Here is a 25,706-nt window from a genome sequence, read left to right as displayed (position 1 = left end):
AGAAATAAATTAAGCCATTTTATACTAGAGCCGACACTTTCGAGTGAAAAATTTCACCCTGTTAAAATCATTAATCAATTAATCTTTAGCAAATTGCGATTCATTCTATAGTTTTAAAGTGAGATCGTAGTCTGATAAACTAATTCACTTTTTGCAGAGAGAAAGTTCTATGTAACATTCTCAAAATACATTTCATTTACTTTTATTTTGGAGCCCTTCAGGCACTTTTAGAAAATCATTTCGTTAGAACACAGGTGAAGAATTTTACACGACTTTTTATTTTATTTTGTGTACTTTTTATTTACGGTAAATATTATTTCGCCGCGTTTATCCAGTGACGGTGTAGCGTATTGTTATTCGGATTGTTTCAGCGTTACTTCTCTGTAGAGAAAGTGGATTTTTCCTTCGCTCTGCTCTAGACTAAAGTGAAATAACATTAGCAAACTCTGCGCAGAATTGCGTTAATTTGCTCAAACATTTGAAAAAGTTTACTCCTAGATTACGAGTGTCTGCATTTATTTAAATTAGAGTGATGACTGCCTTTTTTCCTGGACTATCGCAATCACTCCAAAATATTAGCGGTACAATTACTCTATGAGATTTAGAGAGTACTCTTTTGAAAAATATTATAAAATTTTATTGAAAAGAATCAGAATAATAAGCAAATCGAATTTTTGTTTTAACTTAATATTCTTGATTGTAAGTAGGGTAAATTGGGGTATTATGACCATACGGAAAAGATGGCTAGAGTCTGTAATTTCTCTAGTAATTGCTAAATTGCATTTTTATAGTCATATTGAAAGATAATCAATATTTACAGTATTTTATATGCGTACACTATTCAAAACAATTTTATTCTAAATATTATATAATACTTTTACTTTTAACTACCTGCAAAGTTTTGCATGTGTCCTCTAAAAGCTGCTATAACGTCGAATAAATTAAGTTATCATAATCAACGTTATGTAATAATAAAGGAACCTAAATTGTAACATGACTTATAATTTGTGCTTTTATTTTCACTATTTATTTAAATACACTATGATCATCTTTTTTTTACAATTCGGCCAACATGGCCCACTTTGTTTTTTCATACATTGTTTTCCTTTAAATTATAGAAATCTGTTTTTTTTTCTTACTTTAAAAGAATTATAATTGTTATATTATTATTGCAATATCAAATTTTTAAATTTTCATGTTACTATTGCAATATTATAATTATAACTAAATCATATATAATTTTATATATATATATATATATATATATATATATATATATATATATATATACGTGTTTACGTTATACTAAATATATAAAATTATAAGTTTTATTTATCACTTTAAAAAATATTACATTCATTTTTAACGTGTGTAGCCAACTATCCCAATAATACTATGGCCATCTTTTCCTTAAAATTTTGATAAAATAGCCAATACATATGTTATAATATTTTGTTAGTATTTAACTTCTAATACGTGTTTTCTCTTTAAATTCAATAGTATTATTAACTTTAAGATTCAGTGAAGCGATATGTCAAACATTATTAAAAAAATAACAAAAATAAAAATGCGTTTTTTGCATTTTGAAAAACTATGGCCATCTTACCCGAGTTTACCCTATTGCTAGAATTTGGAATGTTTTGGATAAATTTGATACTTATGACAAACGTATGTTATGATGATATTATGACAAACGCGAATTTGCGGATATACGAACTTAGGCGAATATTTGAAACAAGTAATATTTACTTAAATATAATATGTTTTTCCCGTGTGTATGAGTTATAATCTTGATATATGTACGATACAGCATACATAATACAAATAATTATAATGAAATTACAAAGTTTAAAAAGACTCGAAAGGTTTAATCTTTGGGCGCTGGACGAGTAATTTTACGGTAGAAAACGGCCAATTGAAATAGGCCAATTAAGTGCAAATTGTACGTTTCAGCTTTTTTATTATCTCCGATGCAGAACTAAATCATACATACTGTATGAAACAATTTATAATAACTGTTAATGTAATTATCGTTACACAACGAGATCATTAATGGATCGAAAATACACGGACGTATTTTGAATGCGTAAGATGGCTTAAAAAGAATTTCAACATAAAATGATTTATATCATTTGACTTTTTACTAGAGAATATGAGAAGCCCACACGTCAATAATAAAATAACATCAACTTTCTGCGCGCACATACGCGGATTTTATTAGATTTTTCATATTCCGGTATCAAGATTCTCTTCCTTCATTCTCTTCCACCAAAGCGTATGCCGGATGAATAAATAAAGTTAAGAGTTTGGCATAAATTTAAATATTATTCCATCAACTTCCTCACATCTTGAAATTCAAAAGAGAAATATCGATATATTGTAAAAACCAAATCATGATCATTGAGAAAATTTCATAGTCAATAAATTGTTTAAAAGATAAACGAGAGTTGAATATCAGATTGAAGCGTTCCATCCGTTTCTCCATGTCTGTCGTAACTCTGTCATTCTGTCGTAAAACTCTAATTGGAACGAGTGTAGTACAATTGACAGTAACAAAGCGCATGGCGATGACTTTCTACGTTTAGTCTTTAAACGCCGGTCACGGTTAGATCAGATGATTTGCGTCGCAAACTTCGCAAAGTTGCCACAAAATATTTTTGCAAACGTTGTGCCAGTCGACGTGGCTCTTTGCAGCGTAGTACGACACACATTACATCGAATGCTGAGAAAATAAGTCTATAAGAGAGATGAGGATGTATTTGAACGTTAGGCCATATTTGAACAATTCGAGTATACACGGCGATAGAAAAATTTTTCAACAGTTCTTGGACAGCTTCGGGGTTTTTATGTTTCTTCAGGTTCTTATCGCGGCAGCTCTTCAAACACGCGTAGAAAGATACTGAAAATCTTTTAAACGGTGGGGCGTCATATTCGAATTGTTCAAAATTGTTGCATCGTTCAAACGCATCTTCTCTACTCTACTTTACGTCCGATAAGTGGACAACTCCTACGCGGAGAGAAATCAAAAGTTTGCCTCTTGCCTTCCCTTCGCGTAAGGGCGGAGCAATTATACATTGGTTGTCCTCAGATGTACTCTGCTTGTTATACGCAGTTTTAGTAGTCTAATCTCAAAATAATTTATCTCGCACTTTCGTGCGCCCTTAAAAGCGTCCGCGAGGCCCTTTACATTTCATCGCGCGCGTGAGTATAGCTTCCTTTTTATTTTCTTACGTTGAAATACGCGCAGACGTCTCTGACCGAGGCCCATTGCGTATCTTGTATAGAATATAAATGCACGAAGCTCCCTCCGTCGTTCTTTAGGCGCTGATTCCCGTTTTGTGCGTGTGGTAATCAGGTAGACGTCTTTCTCGCCGAGGGGAAGAAGCGGAACCGGAAGAACGGTGGCGGCTTACAGGAGGGCGCAGGCGGTGCCGTGCATCACCTCGGAGATGAACATCGGCGTGCCTGCGCTGAGGCCGCCGTCACCCTTCGCCTGCTCGTCCTTTTCGTAGTCGCAGTCGAAGTAATGGCTCTGCGACAGAGAACGCATATATTACGACGCGTTTCACGATGCGTTTCACGACGCTTTATGACAGAGTCTATGCCATTCGGAACCACGAATATCGCGGAACGAGTCAACAAAATAAAACTCCCGTTTCAATCAATCATCCCAACTTCAATTTCTTTCTCTCACACACACTCTCTCGCTCTCTCCCTATTTTCTGTCAGTTTCGTTTTAAAACAAAAAAAATTTTTTTCGACGTTTGTTCGTTCTATCATCGACACATTTTTGAATCTATCTCGAAAAAGCGGAAACATATATGTCTTTACAAACGCACCTGGCAATCCAAACATCTGCAATGATCGCTCATTTTGCAAGTTATGCCCCACTGCTTTGCCATCGCCTTGTAGAACTCTTTGCTTGATTTGTGAAGTATCTTCGGTCCTTTTGTCGCTTTCCTGTCCCCACCCCCGGGACCGCCACTGTCGTCGTCACCTCCGTCACCGTCTTCGGTGACCTCCGTACACTTTTCGTTACTGGAGACCTGCTTCTCCTTGTCTCCCTCCTTCGCCTCTCGTAGCGCGATGGCCGACGATTCCATTCTTGTCTAAATGGCAACATTTTCGTTTGATTGAGAAAGACAGAAAAATGATACAGTAGGAGCAGAGAATGGTGAAGTTCTGGGGTTGTTGAGGTTCCAACATTGTTCATTAATAAAAAGGGGCAGAGGAAGAGAGAAGTGAGAGGGGTGTAAGAAATTGATAAAAGAAAGAAAGTAAAGAAAGGCATTATAAAAAAGAAGAGGTTGAAAAAGAAGTTAGCAATTCGTTCTCCTCAAAAGGAGAAACGAAGAGAGAAGAACAGATGAAAAAACTAGAGTGAGCAACAGAAATAGAAACAGACTTGGAAAAATTTTAGAAGAGGAAAAAGCAGTATCAAACAAAGAAAGAGTTAATAGGAGGCTGAACAGACATCGCGTAAAGGAGAATAAAGAATTATGAAAAGTCAATAAACGATTAAGAACTTTCGTTATGAGTTATAAATAAAAGAGATAAGGTAATAGAAATAAAAGTAAGAGGGCTCAGATTGTTAAGAGAAGAGAAGTTAGGAAAGATAAGGATGGAAGATTAGAGAATTAAGGATGTAGTTAAAATAAGAAGTCAAATAAAGAACAGGAGGTAACGAGAAGTATAAATACGTTTAGGTACATGTAAAAAAAGGGTTCGTGAGATGAGGGAGACTGAAAGATATTGTAAGCACGGAAATAGTGTTATGTGAGAGTACGTTAGATTTTAGCAAATTAATAAATATATTAAGAGAATTATTTATTATAATAAAAAAATTTTATTTGATTAAAAAAACGATTTATATACTATTATTTGTATATTCCTGATATTTATTTGAAATGACTAAATATTTATTCAAAATAAATTAATACATTTGTTGATAAAAAAACGTTTTTTAAATTAAAAAACATATTTAGTTGACAATAGAAACTTAATAATTGCAATAAAAAAATAAATGTTAAACGCAAAAAAATATTTACCTCGTTGAAAAGTTTTTTAAACTTAAACAAATAATCCAGGATTTAATAAGATTGTTTAAATTTAAAAAATAAAAAAATTTTTAATATTTTTCAGACTTTCAAATCAACATATAATGTCTAAAATACTTAAATCAGAATATTCAGATCAATTATAGATATTTGCACTAATATAGTATTTAATATACTACACTGTTAAAACACTTTATTTACGTTTATTTTAAAGACCAATGTTGGGTTTGTTATTTAAAATATTATTTTATCGTTACTATAAAAATGCATGAAAACAGGATTGAGAAAGCTCATAACTCTGTATCTTTTATCTTTTATTTTGTGTTAAATTCCGAGAAATATAATAAAACTTTGCTACACGTCCATATGGTGACAGTGCCGCGTATTGTTCGCTCGACTTTGTATATTACAAAAATTTGGTCGTTTTAAATTAAGGAACTCTTTAAATTAAAACAAAAATATAATCTTTTTCTGCAAATAATTTATTTACATTTACATTTATAAAACCATTTATTTAGAAATTGCTTATAAAACAAATTTTTGTTTAACCACAATTTTTATATTTAAATTTATTTTTTAAGCGGTCTTTTTTATTACAACATTTTTTTATTACAAATCAAAAAGATCCTTCTTTTAATTAAAAAAAATCGAATTAAGAAAAAAATCACGTTGTATATTTAAAAGAATATTATTTTGAATGTACAAGTGTTTTTTGAAATCTAACAAATATTTTTTTATACTTAAGAACGACACATTTAAAGAAACATTATTTTTATTTTAACAAATATCTCTTTTGTCAGTGTAGGATAAAGAAAATTAGCTAACAAGTTAAGATATGGATGGACGTGAATAAGTCATAATATAAATCAAGTCTTGTTCTTGGCACAAAGCTAGAGGAAATAAATATTTTATTCTATTCATTAATATGGAACACTTTAATAGCCTGCAACGAATAATCACTGCTAGCAACAACTGTATATGTGACGCGACTGTTCATTGCGAAGTATATGTATATATACAAGATGTTCCACAAGCCGTAATCAAAACTTTAATAACGTATTCCTTATTTAAAAATAAGACAAAATCCTAATACGAAAATGTCGAGGCTATAATATTTTTTAAATGAGAAGTATTTATAGTAAGCGAATCAGGTAGTCTAAAGATCGTGCGCTCAATGACGGTACAATGATAGTAGGTGCTCTTGCACTTTTGTAAACTTGCTGTTGAAGTAATTACGATGGTATTAAAATGCTTTATTGATTAAATCATATTTAAGTATAAATTAGTATATGCATTGTACATGTCATAATTATTTAAAAATATTACAAAACATTAAAAATAATTATAATTGTCAAAATTCACGAGATGTCAATGATTCACAAGATAGCCAACTTTAGAGAAGAGATACATGTATGTCATACAACTCGACAATACTTAATGAAAAATGTGTTGATAAAAACGCAAAAAAAATAGATATAGGAGTATTGATTTTTTTTTAAATATTGATAATTGCTTACTTTTTTCATATAAGCAAATTATCTTTCTTTAACAAATTTTAAAATGTTCTACAAATTCTATAAACTCTCTCATATAAAATAAAAATTAAATATTGACAAATATTGAGAATCAAACCCTGTTATTTTTGCGCGAATAATCACACCATGTATGTACTTTATTGCATTCTTCCAAAGATCCTGCGATTACACTGTTAACGTTTCGGCTATAGTTTGCGCCATTTTCAAGGCTTAGTACAAAAAAATTGTCAAAAACGTAAAACAAAAGTTTTGGATAAAAATTGTTTTGTACTGTCAGTAAGTCTTGAATTGGTGTAATTATTCGTGCAAAAATAACTGCGTTTGATTCTCAATTCTAATTTATCAATATTTTATTTATTATTTTATATAAGAGAGTTCATAGAAACATTTTAAATTTTGTTAAAGAAAGATAACTTACTTATATGAAAATACGGTGTATAATTTAAAAAATATATTTATCTCTATTTAATAATAAAATCTCTATTTAATAATAAATTTCACATCAGAGTTAAGAAGAAGAGTATACATATATTTAGAAGAAAGCAACAGTATTGTCAAATTAAGGAATACGAATTTTATAATAGGTACCATTGTTATAGAAATAAAATTATATTGTGTTCTTTAGATGACAGTTATCATATTGAAATAAAAGTATAATATTATACTGAAATTTAAAATTATTAAACTTTTTAATGAATATTTTTTTTTCCCTTATAAAAAGAATTCATTGCTTCTACCTTATATGAAAGAAAAACCCGGTCTGGGCGGTCTGCCCAGACGTCGATTGCCCACATTAAAAGATAAAGGACACAAATAAATAAAATTCTAAATAAATATTAATATATATTTTAATTTATATCAAAGATATACATATATTGATTTATAGATATTGAAATTATAAAAAATTATTTTATTATTAAAAAAACCTTTATCATTATCAAATATCTGTTAGTAATAAATGCTCTTTTTGATAATAGAAATTTGATAATAGAATAATTTTTTATAGTTTCAATATCTATAAATTAATATATACTGTGGCGCCCACGCGCATAGGTACGTGCCTGAAGGAGCGCCCGTTTGGCCGGCCGCCACTACACGTGCTTGCACGCGCCAGGCAAGCACCACCGATAGATAGCGCGCTTACCCGGTAGTAAATAAAGTCACTAGATTAATATAAATCTAGTGACTTTAGTAGTAAAATGCATTCACAATGCCAATATAAGAAGGCTCCGCGAGGCGAGCTAGTTATCCGACGTAGGTAAATTAACATTTTTGAAAAGGCTGATGGTTTCATGAATCGGGCCGCTTTATGTATGCCTTGTGTCTGCATTTGCCTCATGGATAAACGCACGCTCTATTGGTGGCGATTGACTGCCGCGCGCAAGCGCGTATAGTGGTGACCGAACAGGTGCGCCGTCAGGCGCATACCTGCTCGGTCGTATAGACGTCACAATATTAATTTATAGATATTAAAACTCTAAAAAATTATTCTATTATAGAAAAAAGCCTATATTATTAACAAAGCTATTTATTTTTTGAAAATGTGAATGCTCTTTCTAATTATAGAATAATTTTTCATAGTTTCAATATCTCTAAATCAATATAATACCTTTAAATTTAGAATTTTATTTATTTATGCCCTTTAACTTGTAATGTGAGTGATCGACACCGGATTTTTCATATAAGGTAGAAGAAGCGATAAATTCTTTTTATGAGAAAAAAAATGTAAAATTTTTAAAACTCCTGTCTACTCACCGCGGCCATATTGAAGTCATAACGTCATAAACATAAATGACACGTAATTTTGACGACGTGTCATTTGTAAATAAAGACAATTTGGATAAAACAAACTAATCAGATAGCTTTAAAACACTTGTGAAAATGGGTAAAGACTTTCTTTTTCCGCCTAACAGTCAATAAACAGTTGTAAAAAGCACGTAAAGTGAAACCTATTCAGACAAAAAAATACATGGATAGCTATTAAAAAGAGTGAAAAATGTGCTTTTATGTATAAAATTCAAAGAAACTTTACTGTCCATTTTTACAAATTTAATAAATTTGAGACGAGTCATATAATAAAACACATAATAATAAAATGACATGCATGACAACATCTCATTGTCAATTTGTCACGTTTTGCACCTATTAGTTCTAATTTTGTCCGCGACGGAATGCCGCTACCTGGCGCCTTAAAGAGTTTAATAATTTTAAATTTTAATATAATATTATACTTTTATTTTAATATAATAATTGTCATCTAAAGAACACAATATAATTTTATTGCAATAACAATGTTATTAAAAAATTCGGTATTAAAAAATTTTTTAATTTAACAATACTATTATTTTCTTTTAAATCTTCTTCTTAACTTTGATGTGAAATTTATTATTGAATAGAAATAAATATATTTTTTGAATTATACGACATTTTTTTATGTAAGCAAGTTATCTTTCTTTAACAAAATTTAAAATGTTTAACTCTTTTATATAAAATAATTAATAAAATATTGAGATATTAGACTTTGAGAATCAAGGTTTAATTAAGCAGTTATTTTAGCATGAATAATTATAACAATTAAAAATTTATTGTCAGTACAAAACAATTTTTATCTTTTTGTTTTACGTTTTTGAAAATTTTTTTGTACTAAGCCTTGAAAGTAGCTGTGGCGTTTTTAACCCGTTTTTAAGCCTATTTCTTGCACTTTCAAGCTTGCGCAGTTTATTGCGAAGAAATATGACGAATATATACGAGTATGCATGAATATTTTTGCGTAAATTGCCCGTTTTCGATATACGTTTTTCAGTTGATGAGTGACAATGTGTTAATACGTCCTTCTTTTATTCACAAGAAAACGATCAAGTAGGATATCCACGGATTCAGCTAACTTTAAATATATTTTAGTACTTATCTTCCACTAATTTATGGGTAAGTGACACGACATGACATTCAAGTATTCGCGAGAAATTTACATCGAAAATGTCTAGTGAGATGTCTTTTTATTATATAATAATAATTACTATTATAATCTTTATTGAATTGTGCGGTTTTAAAATGTACAATGTGAGAGGTATTTTGTATTTTGTACTCGTAGCTGAATATACGTTTTTACATCTCAAATTTACACGCAACACTCAAAAATAGTCATAAGTTTCTACTCGTTATTACTATTCGGATATACTTGTATGCAACCAGCTTTAATCACTTATTTTTTCCGGAATAGTTCCTGTTGCGATCTAAAGACGGGGTCATACTCATTGAGCCAAATGCATTCTACTTAAACTAATCGTTCCCGAGAGTTAAAAATAGTAAAATATTTCTATGAGTGCTGCTTATATATATGACATAATAATTGTTGGCTTGATACTAACTTTTTTTCTGTATACCAAACAACTTCAATATTTTAACTGGATAATTTTTAATGTCTATTATTCATAATATTTGTTTTTTTTTAATTATTACGTTAATTATATACATCTTTATAATTCACCCCGGCTAGTATTCATTTACTATCGGTCTCGATGACAGCAATCGACTTTCTCCGTTGAACGAAACGGAATTCATTTTCGTGATGACTGGCGGACGTGAATACGAGAGGGGTCATTGAACGAGAATCGCATTTTCTTTGGGGAGAATACTAAATTACTGTCTGTGTTTTGAAATACTAATCAAGTTATTTTTCCTTAAACTGAGAATCTTAAAACTTCATTAATTATCTCACACAATAAAAAAAGAAACAAATTAATAAAAAACAAATTATATAAAAGTAACAATATAATTTCAGAAATAATTGTTATATAATACGTGTAATTGAAAGTTGAAGACTTCGAAAAAATTTGATTTTATGTAATTTTATGGAATTTTAATTAGATATTAGAAAGCCGTTTAATCGTAAAAATTAAAATATATCACTATGCGTTGCATTATTGTCAAACAAAAATTGCGAGTTGTTTTCTAAGAAAACGTTTGTCCAATGTTAAAAATTTAATAATTAATAGTTTTATGACAAAAATTTAAAAATATGATTAAAAATCAATTTCTTTTTTATAACAAATGTTATAAAGAAAAATGTAATCCAATTGACTGTTTGTAACGTATTAATTATTGCTCGATTTGATCTAATTTTGAATTAATTTCTAAATTATTGAAGTATGACGATTTCATGACGATGCGAATAATGATTTATTCATTTTATTTCAATATAACAATTTTTTCTTAAGTGTGGCGTTAGTCTGACGATGATTTTCAGTTTTTACAAAGAAAAATACATAAGAAAATGTAGAAATAAAACGATCATGGAATGGTGACGAAATACTGGAAAATTTGTATACTTCTTTGATTTTTGACGAATGCTATTTAAAAACTGCGTTATAACGTATTAGCGCAATTATTCAAAATTTTTGTCAATTTGTGATGCCATTATTAAATAATATTCGCACAATGTGCCTATTGGGAAATATAAATATCGTACTATGATGTAATGATATGAAATATTATTTCATATCAATGGAAATGTAATTGTGTATCAAAGAATTTCGCGTTTTTATAAACACACTTTTCATTAAGTATTGCCGAGTTGTATCACATACATGTATCTTTTCTCTGAAGTTGGCTATCTTGTAAATCATTGACATCCCATGAATTTTGACAATTATAATTATTTTTAATGTTCTGTAATATTTTTAAATAATTATGACATGTACAATGCATCTATTAATTTATACTTAAATATAATTCAATCAATAAAGCATTTCAATATCATCGTAATTACTTCAGTGTAACAGCAAATTTACAAAAGTGCAAGAGTACCTACTGTCATTGTACCGTCGCTGAGCGCGCGATCTTTCGACTATCTGATTCGCCTACTATAAATATTTCTCATTTAAAAAGTATTATAGCCTCGACATTTTCGTATTAGGATTTTCGTCTTATTTTGAAGTAAGGAATACGTTATTAAAATTTTGATTACGGGTTGTGTGACACCCTGTATATATAATGTAGACAATGTGGCGCAAATTAGTACAATGGATCACAGGCGACTACACAGTCCACGTGTACATCCATCCGTTAATCCCGCGCGTTGCATTTTCCATCACTCGAGTTGTCGTGGATATCGACCTCGTGGGGGCGCTTCGGGCCGCATATTTCACATTCCGCGGCTCCCGTGTAGAATCAATCGAGCATATTCCTACGCGAAATCCTTGAAATCAAACGTGGGACGTGACAACAGCTCTCGATTGACGCGGCCCGAGAACGTCAAAATTGTGTGTTATTTTCGTGTCGCCCGTACACGGCGCGTAATCTGATACCGAGAATGATCAATGAAATCTCTAGCCGAGGGTATGGCGCACTCACCTCTTCGAGAACGTGCTCGTACGAGGGCGGGGGCGAGCTGGGGATCGGCTGCTCGTTTCTAACCGACAAACAATTCTTGTCCGTTTCCGCTTCGGGTACATCCGCAAACTCGTCTGTGCCCGACGGTAACGACTGATTAATTTGCCGTTGCTGTTCCTCGGATTCCACGCTGTTGCTGCGACTATCGCCGGAGCTGCGCGATTTCAGCATCTTCGAGAAACGGAGCTTGAACGGCGCCAGCTTGACGAATTTCTTTGTTCTCGTGGCCTACGGAAAGGACGAAGAGATCGTGTTTTTCATTTGCGAATCAATCGCGAAATGGTTTTTCATCGTCAAGTCGTTTCGCAAATAACGGGCGTATATCCGAGGATTCACGCGGGTATAAAGTGAATTATTCGTCCTACATTCCGAGCCAACTTTTAAAATAATAGCTCCACAACAATTCTGAGCGTTTAATACGAGAACTTGAGTAAAGAGACACGATAGGAAGAAAGAGGTGAGAGGCATATGTATCAAACAATAAAAAAAAGGATTTTATAATAATTAAAACAAGGATTAGAGATAAGCGAAAAAGCAAAAGTGCAAAAGAAAGCTGAAAATCATTACGGGCCAGATGCAAGATGGCGAATGACACATACATATGAACACACGCACGAAAATAAAAACTTGTTCCTTTTATCGGATCGACAGCAATTTTGAATTTTTCGGTTCGAAATAGGTGACTCGGCTCGGAACGGGAACTTTACTCTATACCCGCGAGATCACGCAACTACACCGGATGCATCTGTCGTTGACCTACTGACCGAGTTTGCGGATATTGGCGGTCGACGTACCGCCGCCACTCGACTTGGTGCATTTGCGGCCGACTTTACAGACGCGAAGCTTACCCCGCCCTTAAGCTCCTTCCGGAAAGGAGAGGTCGGTGGGAATCGAGGACGAGCCCGTACGATGATGCTGGCACGTTATGCCGCTCGATATTGTCATTTCGACTTGATGCGCGACGCGTGAAAATAATATTCGTCGTCACCGTTATCTCTCTCTCTCTCTCTCTCTCTCTCTCTCTGCTTCAAATAAAATGTTAAATCAGCTTTTTAAATTATTACTAAAATATTGTTATCGGTGTTGTCACGTTAGCACTTCAATCTAGAGCGATTGAAGCTGCCAGAGATCGTTATTAATTAACTAGATTTCGTTATTGAGTGTGATGGATGGCGGATAACTGGATTCCGAATTTCATGTTGCGAGCTGCCGGGGTAAACAGAGAAGATTGAAGTACCGGTCTTTTCATCGTCGTGCAGGAGTTAATACCGTCAGATAAAGCTAATAAAGACCGAGCTGGAGATCATCTCGTTTGCCTCTCCTCGGAGTAAGTTTCTACCTAAGGTCTCCAGACCTCTCGCAGACGTACGAATTGTGTCACCCGGACTCTCTGCGGTTGGCAAAGTCAAGAACAATAGCGCGGCCAGTTTTCCGATACGTATTCGCAAGTGGAACAGACCTATTTGCGGCCGAACGTGTCGCGATGCCGTATAAGTGTCAAGCGGCTGTTGCGGAGGGGCTTTGACGAGGATCGCTCGACAGTTTTCAGCGACAATGCCGCGACGGAATTGCCATCTCTCGAAGTAATCTCTTCCTCTCCCGCTCCTCTCCCCGAGAACTGCAATCTTTAGCGTGTAATTGCGACGAAGAAAATGCGAAGACCATTCCGCTCAAACATAAAATCGCGAGAGAGCTTAAAAGTACTTGAGAGCTCGGCGAAGCTTGTGCTTCAACTTCACTTTAACGGCAGATTAAGAAAATTTTAACGAAAGTTTTATTACAGCCGGGCGAGAGGGGGGGAGGGGATGAAGAAACTTGCTTATCAAGCATATTTCATTAGGCGTAATTGATTATCGAGGACGTGTTTGATTATCAAAACAATTCAGTTTGGCATGCAAAGCTCCGTCGCGTGCGTCGCGTTGCGCGCAAGTTTTAATCGGAATGCGAAGTGTAATTCCCGCGCGAACGGACGGACGGACGGACGGACGGACGGGCGTAAAACTCTGATGAAAAATTCCATCTGGACGGAAATCACCGCTCCAACGGATAAGATGGACGGATAGGACGACGTTTTATCGTACAAATGAAACAGGCGACAAAGTAGGTTGCATCGGTCGGCGGAGCGAGAATCCACGCGTTTCCACCCACCCTCTCCTTCCCTCCACCCTCTACCCCTTTTCCTGCGCAGGACTGGACGGCGTGTCAGTGGCCCGAGCTGGTACCAACGCACTCCCATCCTGGGCCAACACCTCTCGTCCTAGTTTCCTTCTCGGTTGGCTTCATCCACCCCTCGGTACTTTCATCCCTGTCCAGGGGTACCTATCAGCTTCTCTCTCTCTCTCTCTCTCTCTCTCTCTACTTGATCTCCCCATGTGTATGTGTGTATATATATCTATGAAGTCGCGCGCGATCGTCTTCCGCTCGGCGCATTTTCACTCGTTTTCTCCTATTTTCTCGTTCCATTACTCCACGTGTTTACATCTCAGTCTTGCTGGGACACGTTTCGGCGTTTGTACGTGCACGATATTTCCCGCTCACATTCCCTTTTTCCCTTCCCTCTTTTCAAGTAGCTCGGTTGTCGTTTCTGACGGCAAAATTGCGAGAAGAATGCCACTTACATCTCGCGATTTACGCTCAATCTTCTCCAACGCTTGAAAACGCTTAGCAATTTGAATGCATTAAGAGAGGATCTGAGCTAATCATCGCTAAGTGAGATGGCATTAGGAAAGATATATTACAATTGAAATCTTTTCCCGTTATGTACGGCGTTTTTCAAGCGGACAGTTATTTAGCGCTAATTGCGGAGCGTAAATACGAAAGGGGGGGGGGGGGAGAGACGTAACGAGAAGGCGTGAGCTGTTTGAAAAGTCGCGGTGAGCGACGATATTGTGCGATTTCATTAAAACTTTTCGGAGCGGCAGCGAACGTCAGAATCTTATGAATATTCCATCAAGTGCAAATCGAAGAATAATTTACGAGGACGATCGTTGTTCGTCTGTCGTGCGATGATTAATCGACATGACGTCCGGCTTGTGATGTATCAAATGAGGAGGCGTGTAGGAACGAATAAGGATTTATCCGTTAGCTCTCTCAATTCTACGCGCGCGTCCCCGTCAAATCTCCCTCTTGTAAACGAGGTCTCGTGGCTTCAGAAGCCCCCGGGCGGGGAGGAGAATCGTCCTCGTCGAAATGGAAAGTAGGATTTTCAGGGCTGAGTAAACGAAGTGGCGCGACTCTCGTTAACGTAATGAGAGCCCGTTACTCCATTTCGTTTGTCATTAAATACGCGTAAGCGTCAAATATAAATGCACCGCTGTGTTATTTCGCGACATGCTAGGAGCAATACAGTTAACGCTTTGACGTGGCATAAAAGTCGTTTGAGAACAAATGCGCAGTTTGAATGCCCACGGGAAGTCCCGCGATCGAATTGGGGTTTTCAGCGCGGATCGTATTTTGTAAGAGATAATTGTGTCGCCGGCGGCGATGGAATGCCAGTGACACCCGATTGCAAAATTTCCAGTGGATTTGGGTCACTCGGTGTTCTAGGTTTCGACGGTGCATTAATGACAGCTGTGCAGTGCAAGTGAAATATCGCGCTCTCGGAGTATTCTAAAATTTCCTGTCGACAGCGCCAATAATTCACTTCTTATTCAAACCTCGTAATTTATGTTACTAATATACAAATGGTAATTTCCTTTTTCACTAAATAATACTTGAGAAGGAAAGATCGAATAAATATGACGAATGTTTCTCGTCGTTAAGCGTAATAGAGAATTCACCGTACGTAGATCGTAGATATTCGACATTCCGATATCCGATAGAACATGTGCTTTTTGCGTACTCCATCCAACGAGATTTTTCTCCCTAAAATAAAATAAAAATGAATTTTTCTATCGAATATCAGATCGAATGTCACATATGGAACGTAGCAGAAAATAATCTTCCTGAATAATCGCTGTTAACGGGCATCTTGGTGAGTGGTCCTCTAAAATATCAACGTCTCTATAATGCCCTTCCAATAACAAGCAACAAATATCGCGAACTGTTCTGAAACAATCGAACGATGCTTGACATTGTCGGACGTTACGCCACTGCCCGCCACACATCATTTACCTATGTCTCGCGCCATCGACATGAAACACACACTCTCTATTGAAACTTTTCGCGTCTCCGGACCGTGAGGTGTCGAGAACACGCTGACACAATACGTTAACGAATGGGAACAATCGTGACTGCATAAGTTGCGTGGTCGATCGCGCGTGCAGGTGAATGTTGTATTTGGAAATGACTCTCTCTCTTTCTCTCTCTCCTTCTCTGTCATAATTATTTTATTGTAAAATATAAAATCAATTCTTTATTTCTAATTAGCTTATTATAGAGACAAATGTCTCATTAAAACAAAAGTTTCGTTATGAACAAAACAATTTTAATGATAATTAATAAAAAAAGTTTAATAATAAAAATAAATTAAAATAACAATAAATAATAATAAATAATAATAATAATAATAAATTTTATGACAAAATGTAACAATGGATTAATGAGAGCACAGGGCGACAAGTAATGCGCAAATATACGATTTGTGTATTTAAAGGTACATTACTTTATTTCATAACCGTATGTTTTGGTTCAACTTTGAGGTATTTCCATTTTACTATTGTCCTTTGATCAAATCACATGTATTTGACGACCTTTCTGATACTTGTAATTTATATTACGTAATTCTCACGCATGAGACATGATTAGAATTTGGATTATACTTCCATACATCATATCTTTGGATCGACAGCTTCACTTTTTAACCATAATGAAACGATAACTTTTAATTTGGCAATTAAAAGTGACTCTATCTTATTCTAGAACTTTTGGATTTTTTATCGCTGAAGATGATTCAAAGTTGAAACATACAGTTAAAAAATAAATTAACTGTTAGCAGTAATTGTAATCGGAGTAATGGAAGCGGATGAGACTATCAGTCATCTAAACGTCATCTAAGTCTAAAGAGTTTCTCTGTGATTTCTGTTAAAAATTGTAAATGTATAAATTCGTATATGGCAGAGGTTCAAACTTGCGACTATCACTTGTCCGTTCTCACGGAGCCATACGACAACATACGAATTATTTATTTACTGCTTACCGAATTGTTCTTAGATCATTTTTATAGTTTGTTACATTTACGAGAGCCCTATTTACTCTTTTTTAATAAATTTGATTTTCTGCAACATATATAATAATACAATATAAAATAAATACTAGCAAATACATAGGACAGAATACACAAAATAAATTTTTATTCTTTATTTTTGAAATGTTATATTGTAAAATATAATATTAATATAGAGCAAAGTCGCCAATACTGGCACAGACCTCTTAAATTGCACTTCTTTATTTCTTGGAAACTATTATAAATATTGCACTGCATTAATACTGATAAAAACATGACTTGCTAAGATAATTAAAGAAAGAGATAAAAAACCAAAGTTTATATTTAGATGGCTTTTTGCTATATAAAATCTGGTAAAAATAAATTTTTGAAGAGCGAGAATAAAATTTGCACGATTTCCTTTCGCAAATTGCATGATTTAAACAATAGTGAGTATATTATTGATAATACTAGATTACTTGATTCGTTTGTATTTTTGTAAAACTGTTTTGTTTATATTTATCTCTTTCATATTTTCCATGTAGTATGGTTTGAAACATAAAATCGCTGTGCAGCGTAAACGGGTGCACTTTTCCGTGAAAATAGATACAATAAACTGCAAAATCTTTAATTAAAATGTTAACAAATGTTTCATTTTTTTTCACATTTTTTAAAATATTTTAAGATGAGAAAATAGCGTTAAACGCGAAAGATCCACATATACGCTAATAAGATGCAAAAGGAAAAAATATATAAAAGTGCAAAGTTTCAATTCTAGCCTTTTAATTTTATAACCTTTATTATTTGAAACATAAAAATATATTTTATTATTTTATCAATTTATTTTATAGTTAACTTCTTCCCTAGAGGATCGCGTCTGAATTCTGCCATTATTGTTTACTACAGTTTTAGGAGCTTAATTTCTCAGACGCTATTTTTGAGGTATGTTACGAACGTATTAATTATTACCAAAATATACAATTAGCAATATTATAAACATTTTGTTATATCATCTAATAGAAAACACTTTCTAGTTTGTATTTAAAGCTTTATTTTAAACTTTTGTTTAAAGAATATTATTAAAAAATAAAGTAATATGCCAATATTGATGACTTTCTTCCACATGTAATATTAATGTTCAAAATGGGATAAATGTTTCAAATATAAAATCAAATCTTTTAGGTAAAGATTAATAATAATTCCGAAAATTATTACAAATCCTGTTGCGAGTGAAATATATGAAAGAAAGGGATTGAATACAAATGTACGTATTCGAGAAAAAGTTTATAAATTCTTTTGTTCAATACGAGAAAGTTTCAGGACACTTTTAACATTTATTACGTGCTTTACTTACATGCAGTCATCAATTATAAATTTATCCATAAATGTACAACGCGTTTGAATTGAAATAAATAGCAAACGCGTGAATAATAAATGTAACAGAGTATAAAGTAAAAAAAAAAAAAAGATGTGGGAAGAGAGTGTCTCCGGCGAGTGATAAAAGCGACCGTTAAAACCGGCCAACGAATTGTAGGAAACTTTTACAGCATTCCACCGCTTGGATAAGTAAATTTACGCAACTTTCGATTATTCGCGCAACTTGTGAACAGAGATGACTATTAATTGTAAAATATCGACAGAATTGCAAACATTATAGCTGAATACATCGTTGAAGCGTATACTTTTCTGAAGAAGTTTGATGGCCGACTCTACGATCAACTTTGTCAATTTTGATCACTACGTATCAAAGAGTATAAAGGGGGTTATCTTCTGGTGAAATCGGATATACGTCGTCATCAAAGGGCTCCAGGGAGAAAAATCTACGAGAACCTGTATCGACTTTGTCGAGTAAGATGGTGACCTCCTGATGGCATCTCTCAATAGGATTTGCTTCTTTCACGGCAATACTTGAAAAATATTCTGGAAAATGATCCCAAGATTACGCTTTAATCAGTTTGTACGTTTTTGACTGCAACTAAGTATAAATTACTAGTTTCGAATATTACGAAAAAATATTTACTCCAACCACTTTTTTCAATAAAAAAAATTTACTTCTGTTTTATATTTTGTATATATTGTATTTTTATACGAGAAGAAATTTATCGGAAAAAGAAAAAAAACCATTTTGGAGAGTGATTTCCTATATAGAAATAAATAAAGAAATGCTCAATAAAACTTTTTCGCTAATGTTAAGTTTCGAGAAAGATATAATTTGGAAACTAAAAATATATTACTTGTAATATTAACTATTACACAAAATTATTTTACGGCAACATTTATAGATAATCTCTAAAGAGCTGATGCCTGTACATTTCTTGTAATTTATCTGTGTGATAATAGTCAAAAAATGTATCATAAATTCGATATATCGTCAGTAGGAACGTTCCATGTATGTTTTATTCGAATTGATTCCGTCTATCTTTTGCATATCGAATATTCTTTCGTCAAATCAAAAATTCGTCGACAGCAAGAAAGTGGAAATTGCTCCTTATTAATTTATAGCGTTGAGATATCCGCGCAGAATCTTTAATGCTCCATCCGTATTGCACTATTCTACCTACATCGAACGTGTCGGGAATACATACTGAAGGTGCATTATCGCTTGCAACTGGATATCTCGGCTGAGAAGCACGTCGAGGTTTCTGCGAGACGTTCTCGATTGCCTCGAACTGAAAAGTTTGCGGGTCATTCGTCGAATTTCTGGCTGCACTTTTGTCGTTGTCAGAACGTGTCAAACCGCACGATGCAATTCGATCGTGGAGTCCAGCTCTATGTCGCGGCGACATGTCACGTACACAAGACGTAACGTTAGTTCTATGATCGCTATTAATTTTAACTTACGAGAATCTCTGATATCATTTTTGATGAAGTAACAATCTCTTTTGTAAATCCCGCATTTTCGATACAGTAATACAGAGCGGATTTTGTAATCGCAAAATGCAAATGTTCGTGTCAGGAACAATTTACTTGCAGCTCGGTAAAACAAATGAAAAATACATGGACCGATTAATTTTAATTTATTCCGGACATGTGACCCAATTTAATGTTTGAGACAGCGCGGTTTCCACTTAATACTCAATTTTGCATAAGCTTGCAATCGCGTTCACCGGCATCCATACAGTTCAGGATCTTCCAACTACATTGCAACAATGTTATAATCTTGCATATTGCAACACGATGCTTCAAAAATATTGTTAAAATGTAAATGGGCAATGTGATTTTGATGTTAAAGCAATATTATTAACATATTGTGAAGATAAATTGCTGAAATTTTATGTTTGTTTAAATATTTGTGCTCGCGTGCATGCTTCTGATTCATTAAAGCTTATAAGTAATTGTACACAAGAGTATTGTACTGCATTTAACCACAGTAGACACGCTACCGTGATTAGTCACGTAGAGTTATTTTTAAAAATCCTTGACAGTAATAATTTCTGCAAATAAAAAAAAAATTTTGAATCAAAATTTAATTCAATTTTGTATTTACAGCAAAATTTTAATATTAAATTTTTATGAATTCTAACTCGGACAACATTGTGACGTCTTAAAGACGACCAAAAGTCGTTTTAAATTAAAACGTTTTTTAGTCTTTAAGACTCCTTTAATCTTTAAGACGTCTTTAGAATGATTTTTGTAATTAAAATGTCTTAAGACGTCTTTTGAATATCTTTTAAACATGCGTGTTGTCTGGGAAAGTACTTTAAAAATTACCATGTTTAAATTATGTACAATTTGGAACATGTACATAAATATCAAAAATTTTAAAAATAATTACATAAATATAAATTTGCATTATTAATAAGATATTAATACGTATCATACACATTTTGATGTATAATATTATACAATATAATAAATATTAAAATAATACATTGTTAATAGCGTATATATATTTATACAATTTAGATCAGTCACGTTAGACAAAAATCAAGTAAAAGCTCGAAAAAAATGTGAATTTTTGCACAGATTTTTATTTTTTTGTAAGATTGAAGGGGGGAAAAATTCACTATTGTATAATAAAAAAAAATAGTTTGAGTCCTATTTGACTAAATTATTTTTCTCTGCTAGCCACTGACAAAAATAATTAAACAAACAAGACTCAAATTCCATTTTTGCTCATTTCTCATTATAAATATCGATTTTATGACGAAAACACAAAAGTGAAAGTTAGAGAATGGAAAATTCTGCACAAAAAATGTTCTATAAGCTTTTTGTACAAACAATACTTTTCACGTAAACAAATATGCAACATATGTAAGCTGCGCGGTAAAGTTACAAAGCGCGCCGACAGACAACGAATGAAGCATCACGCACGGACAAAAAATGTCAACGTTTCAACGAATCATGATAATCAAAATCAATACTAGTTTAAACAAGTTTTTCCCGATAACTCGTACATTTACATAAATAAATAAAAATTTGAAAAATGACTGAATTTGATACAGAATTTTAAAATTGACATTCAAAGTAACTTTTTTTAAAATGCTTTTTTTTTTAAATGCTCTCTAGCGCAATTTTTCGTAAAGTTATGATAATTTCAAATTTTGTTTTATTAAAAATTTTTAATGTGATTAAAAGTGTCAATAATAGCTTGCGTTTAAAGAAAAAAAAAAAATGGAAAAAATGTTTTCCTATCGTGAAATTAAAGTATGAATTATCATATACGAGGGCAAATCAATAAGTACCCGTATTTGAAGACAGATAGTGTTGCTTTGTAAGTTGCGTTACCATCGTGTACTACCATCTTTCAAACGACGCCATACAAAATTTCAGAGTGATTCATACAATAATTTTGATTTGACAGCAATTTGTAGTGAGTGTGTTTGGTGTTTTTCTATACAATGGAAAAGAAACAATATCGAAGTTTGGATGGAAAAATGAAGTTTTGTTGGAAAAATGTGCGAAAATAATCCGAAGAAGTGCAAACAGCAAGTTTTTATTTCTTCGCACATTTTTCCATCCAAACTTTATTTTTCTACCCAAACTTCGATATTGTTCCTTTTCCATTGTATCGAAAAATACCAAACACGCTCACTATGAATTGCTGTTAAATCAAAACTATCGCATGAATCTGAAATTTTGTATGGTGTTGCGTCGTTTCAAAGATGAACTTGCATCAGCAATACCGTTTGTCTTCAAACACGGGTACTTAATGATTTGCCCTCGTGTACAGAAATGAGCAAAATATCGTTGAAAAGCTGAAATCTTCAGGTTTTTAATGCATTTTGTTTCGTTTTTATAAGATAAAATTTTTAATAATTAATCTTACGATGATTTAAACAAAATATTACATGTCACTTTTATCTTTTTTCATAAAATTAGTTACAGATTTTAAATTGTATAAAAAGAAACACGTCTTTAGGATATTACAATATATATGATAATTCATACTTTGATTTCACGATAGAAAAACATTAGAAATTGTTTTTTTCTTTAAAATCAAGCTTCAACATTTTTAATTATTTTCAAAATTTTTAATAAAATGTAAAATTTGAAATAATCACAATTTTGCGAAAAATTGCGCTAGAAAGCTTTTTAAAGAAAAATTTTAACATATCAATTTTTAAGTTCTATATCGAATTCCGTTATTCTTCGAATTTTTATTTATTTATGTAAATATACGAGTTATCATGCAAAACTTGTTGAAACTAGTACTGATTCTAAATGTTATTGTCATAACGTTTCAGAAATATAAATGAATGTATATATGACATGTAATAATTTTGAAGACTAAGAATAGAGAAAAACGAGAAGGTGTATGAGGAGTTAAAGATAGGAAAAAATAATTAGTAATAATCATAACAAAAAATAATTTTGTTGTATAAAAATATAATTTTATATTTCAAAACATATTAAAAAATAATAAGAATGTGACGGGTTCACGTTAATGCGTAAATTCTACAATATACAATATGTTTAATGTAACCGTACACAGTATTTTTTAGGCGACAGTTTAAAAATTGTTGAAAGGTGGATATTTATTTGTTTCATGGAAGCTTCAATACATGTGATAAAAAGTAAAAAAAATTCTTTTTTAAATAAAAAAGTCGAGATTATTTTGAATTTTTTAAATGCCACTATATAATTTTTTCTATAATATTGTAATATTGGCTTTTCAAGATGAATTCAACGCATTATAGTGAATGTCACTTTTATTGATTTTATTGGTATTACATAAATATATCATATCTATCGTAAATATTCATTAATAAGAAAATTTACGTAATTTATGTGAATAAATATTATTGATTTTATTGATATTTACTATTAAACTGCAGCATTATTTGTAACAAGTTACAAGTCAGTAATGTATACAAAACATAAACATTGAAAGTTATTTTTAAATACTTTCGTATTGTAAACAATACATAATATTTATGATAAATAATTATTAATATTCTCTGAGTCTTCTTCTAAAGTAGATGTTAATTGTTCCGATAGCAACAATAAGCCGTTATTCTAATTTGTTTGCATATTATACACCAATAAATAATATTCAAGATCTCAGAGAAAGAATGATAATTAATCTAAAGTTATACAGGCTTTAGATCAAGATAGTACAATATAAAAGCTGCTATACAAATAGCAATTTATCAAAAAAAGCAGATCTTTGCATTGCAGAACAAGGTAAGCAATTTTAACATTTGTTTACATAAATTACAAATACTGCAAATTGATGTTAAACATCAATAAAATTAATAACATTTGTTCGCATAAATTACATAGTTACTTATTAATGAATATATTACATAGTTACTTATTAATGAATAAATTACGTAGTTACTTATTAATGAATATTTATGATATATATTATGAATTTGTTATATAATTAATAAGTAAAGACAATTTGTCACAGTCAATGTAAAATTAAAATGAAATGTATAACAAATACTAAAAAATAGAAGTTTAAAGTGCATTATTAAAGCTGATTATGTCTTATACTGTTCATTAAAAATATACCAATTTACATAATTTTCTAATTTTTGCAATGCTTTATCTTGCTCTTCTTCTGCATGTGGAATCATTATGTTTATATAATTCTATAGTCGAGAACATTCGCAAACAACGTTGAACAATCCTGAACTTCTGGATTATAATCTTTTTCGTAAACTGCTTTGCAAAAAAATTATATATAGGATTTCTGATGCAGGTGGCTTATCTATAAAGTCGTAACTTAAACAATAGATATTTTAAGTCTTTAATTACTTTTTTAAAACCTTTCCAACTCAATTTTTTACAAAGTTATAACAAATTCTAATTTTACGTTTTATTAAAAATATAAAAAAAACTAAAAATGCTAATAGCTTATCTTTAAAAAAAAAATTGTTTTATTTTTTTCTCTCGCGGAATGAAAATATGAAGTATATATTGTGATATTCTGAAGACGTGCTTTTCTTAACAATTTGGGACTTATGACTAATTTTATGAAATAAGGTAAAAATGATACATGTAATATTTTGTTTAAACCATCGTAAAATTTTCAATAATTGTCTTACAATAACAAAACAAATTGCATTAAAAACCTAAAGGTTTCGGCTTTCCAGTGATCTTTTGTCTATTTCTGCATGATTCCTTCTAAAGTTACATTTTTTATGGTGCGTGCGACGTTTCAATCCATTTGTTGTCTGTCAACGTGCTCCGTAACTTTACTGCGCAGCTTATATCTTGCATAATTTTTTATATGAAAAGTATTGCTTGTAATGAAAGAAACTCATAGAATGTTTCTTGTGCAGAATTTGCCACTCTTTAATTTTCTACTTTAATTTTTTTCGTAAAATCGGTATTTAACGAGAAATTAACAATAAACTGGATTTTAAGGCTTATTTGTTCAATTATTTTTCTTAGCGGCCACTACAACGATAAACCTTTTTCGTTTTCAATCTTACGCAAAAACAAAGGTTTGTATAAACTTTCAGCTTGCACACATTTTTTCCGAGCTTTCACTCGATTTTTGTTTAACGTGATTAAGGGGTCAATTCTGTAACTTTAACGATGTCGTTATGGTATTGTTGCGCAACTATTGCATGATACAAGAAATCTGTGCAATAATACCATACAACATCGTTAAGATTACAGAATAGATCCTTAAGTTACTTGGATAATGGTAATGCTGCTGGTACTATTACTTTCAAATTTTATTAAATTGGGAAAATATTTAAAAAATAACTTCACTATAGATGTAACGATTGCCTCATTATGTAAGTAAAATATTTCTCTCAGAAGTATTAAAAGGCTGAAACGAGCAAATTTAGATATGGTTATATAAAAGTATAATATATTTTGATATTAGTACTAATACAATAAGACAGGACGTTTCTGGTCTATTTGACCTTCATCAGCCGTCATTAATTATAATTCCGCACGCAAATATATTTTTTCGAAACGTGACATGTTTGATGTAAGTTACGTAATTTTGCAAACTGGAACGCATATGTATAATATCTCAGTTAAGAATCCCACTCGTTAATGTGCGTAGCTAATTCTTTGTTGCCACGCGAGAACAGTCTAAGTCCATGATGTCAGATTGATTGTCAAGGAAGGAAGGAAGGAAATGCATTGTCATGTGTGCGATCTAGTTAA

General features: G+C 32.2%; 1 protein-coding gene across 2 annotated transcripts in view; it reads right to left on the bottom strand.

The window, feature by feature from the left end:
* Positions 1-1,943: 1,943 nt before the first annotated feature.
* LOC105201708 overlaps positions 1,944-25,706 on the bottom strand; it is a 66,799-nt gene continuing 43,036 nt past the window's right edge. For both annotated transcript variants that reach the window (XM_039457698.1, XM_011169852.3), the window contains exons 2-4: positions 11,945-12,211; positions 3,840-4,109; positions 1,944-3,532 (exon numbers count right to left, since the gene is read on the bottom strand). In XM_039457698.1, the coding sequence (XP_039313632.1) occupies positions 3,410-3,532; positions 3,840-4,109; positions 11,945-12,211 (660 nt within the window). In that variant the 3' untranslated portion in view covers positions 1,944-3,409. The remainder of the gene's footprint in view (positions 3,533-3,839; positions 4,110-11,944; positions 12,212-25,706) is intronic.

The sequence above is a fragment of the Solenopsis invicta genome, chromosome 15, assembly GCF_016802725.1.
Source record: "Solenopsis invicta isolate M01_SB chromosome 15, UNIL_Sinv_3.0, whole genome shotgun sequence".
In the NCBI taxonomy this organism is placed as follows: domain Eukaryota; kingdom Metazoa; phylum Arthropoda; class Insecta; order Hymenoptera; family Formicidae; genus Solenopsis; species Solenopsis invicta.
This window is presented reverse-complemented; position numbering and strand designations above follow the sequence as displayed.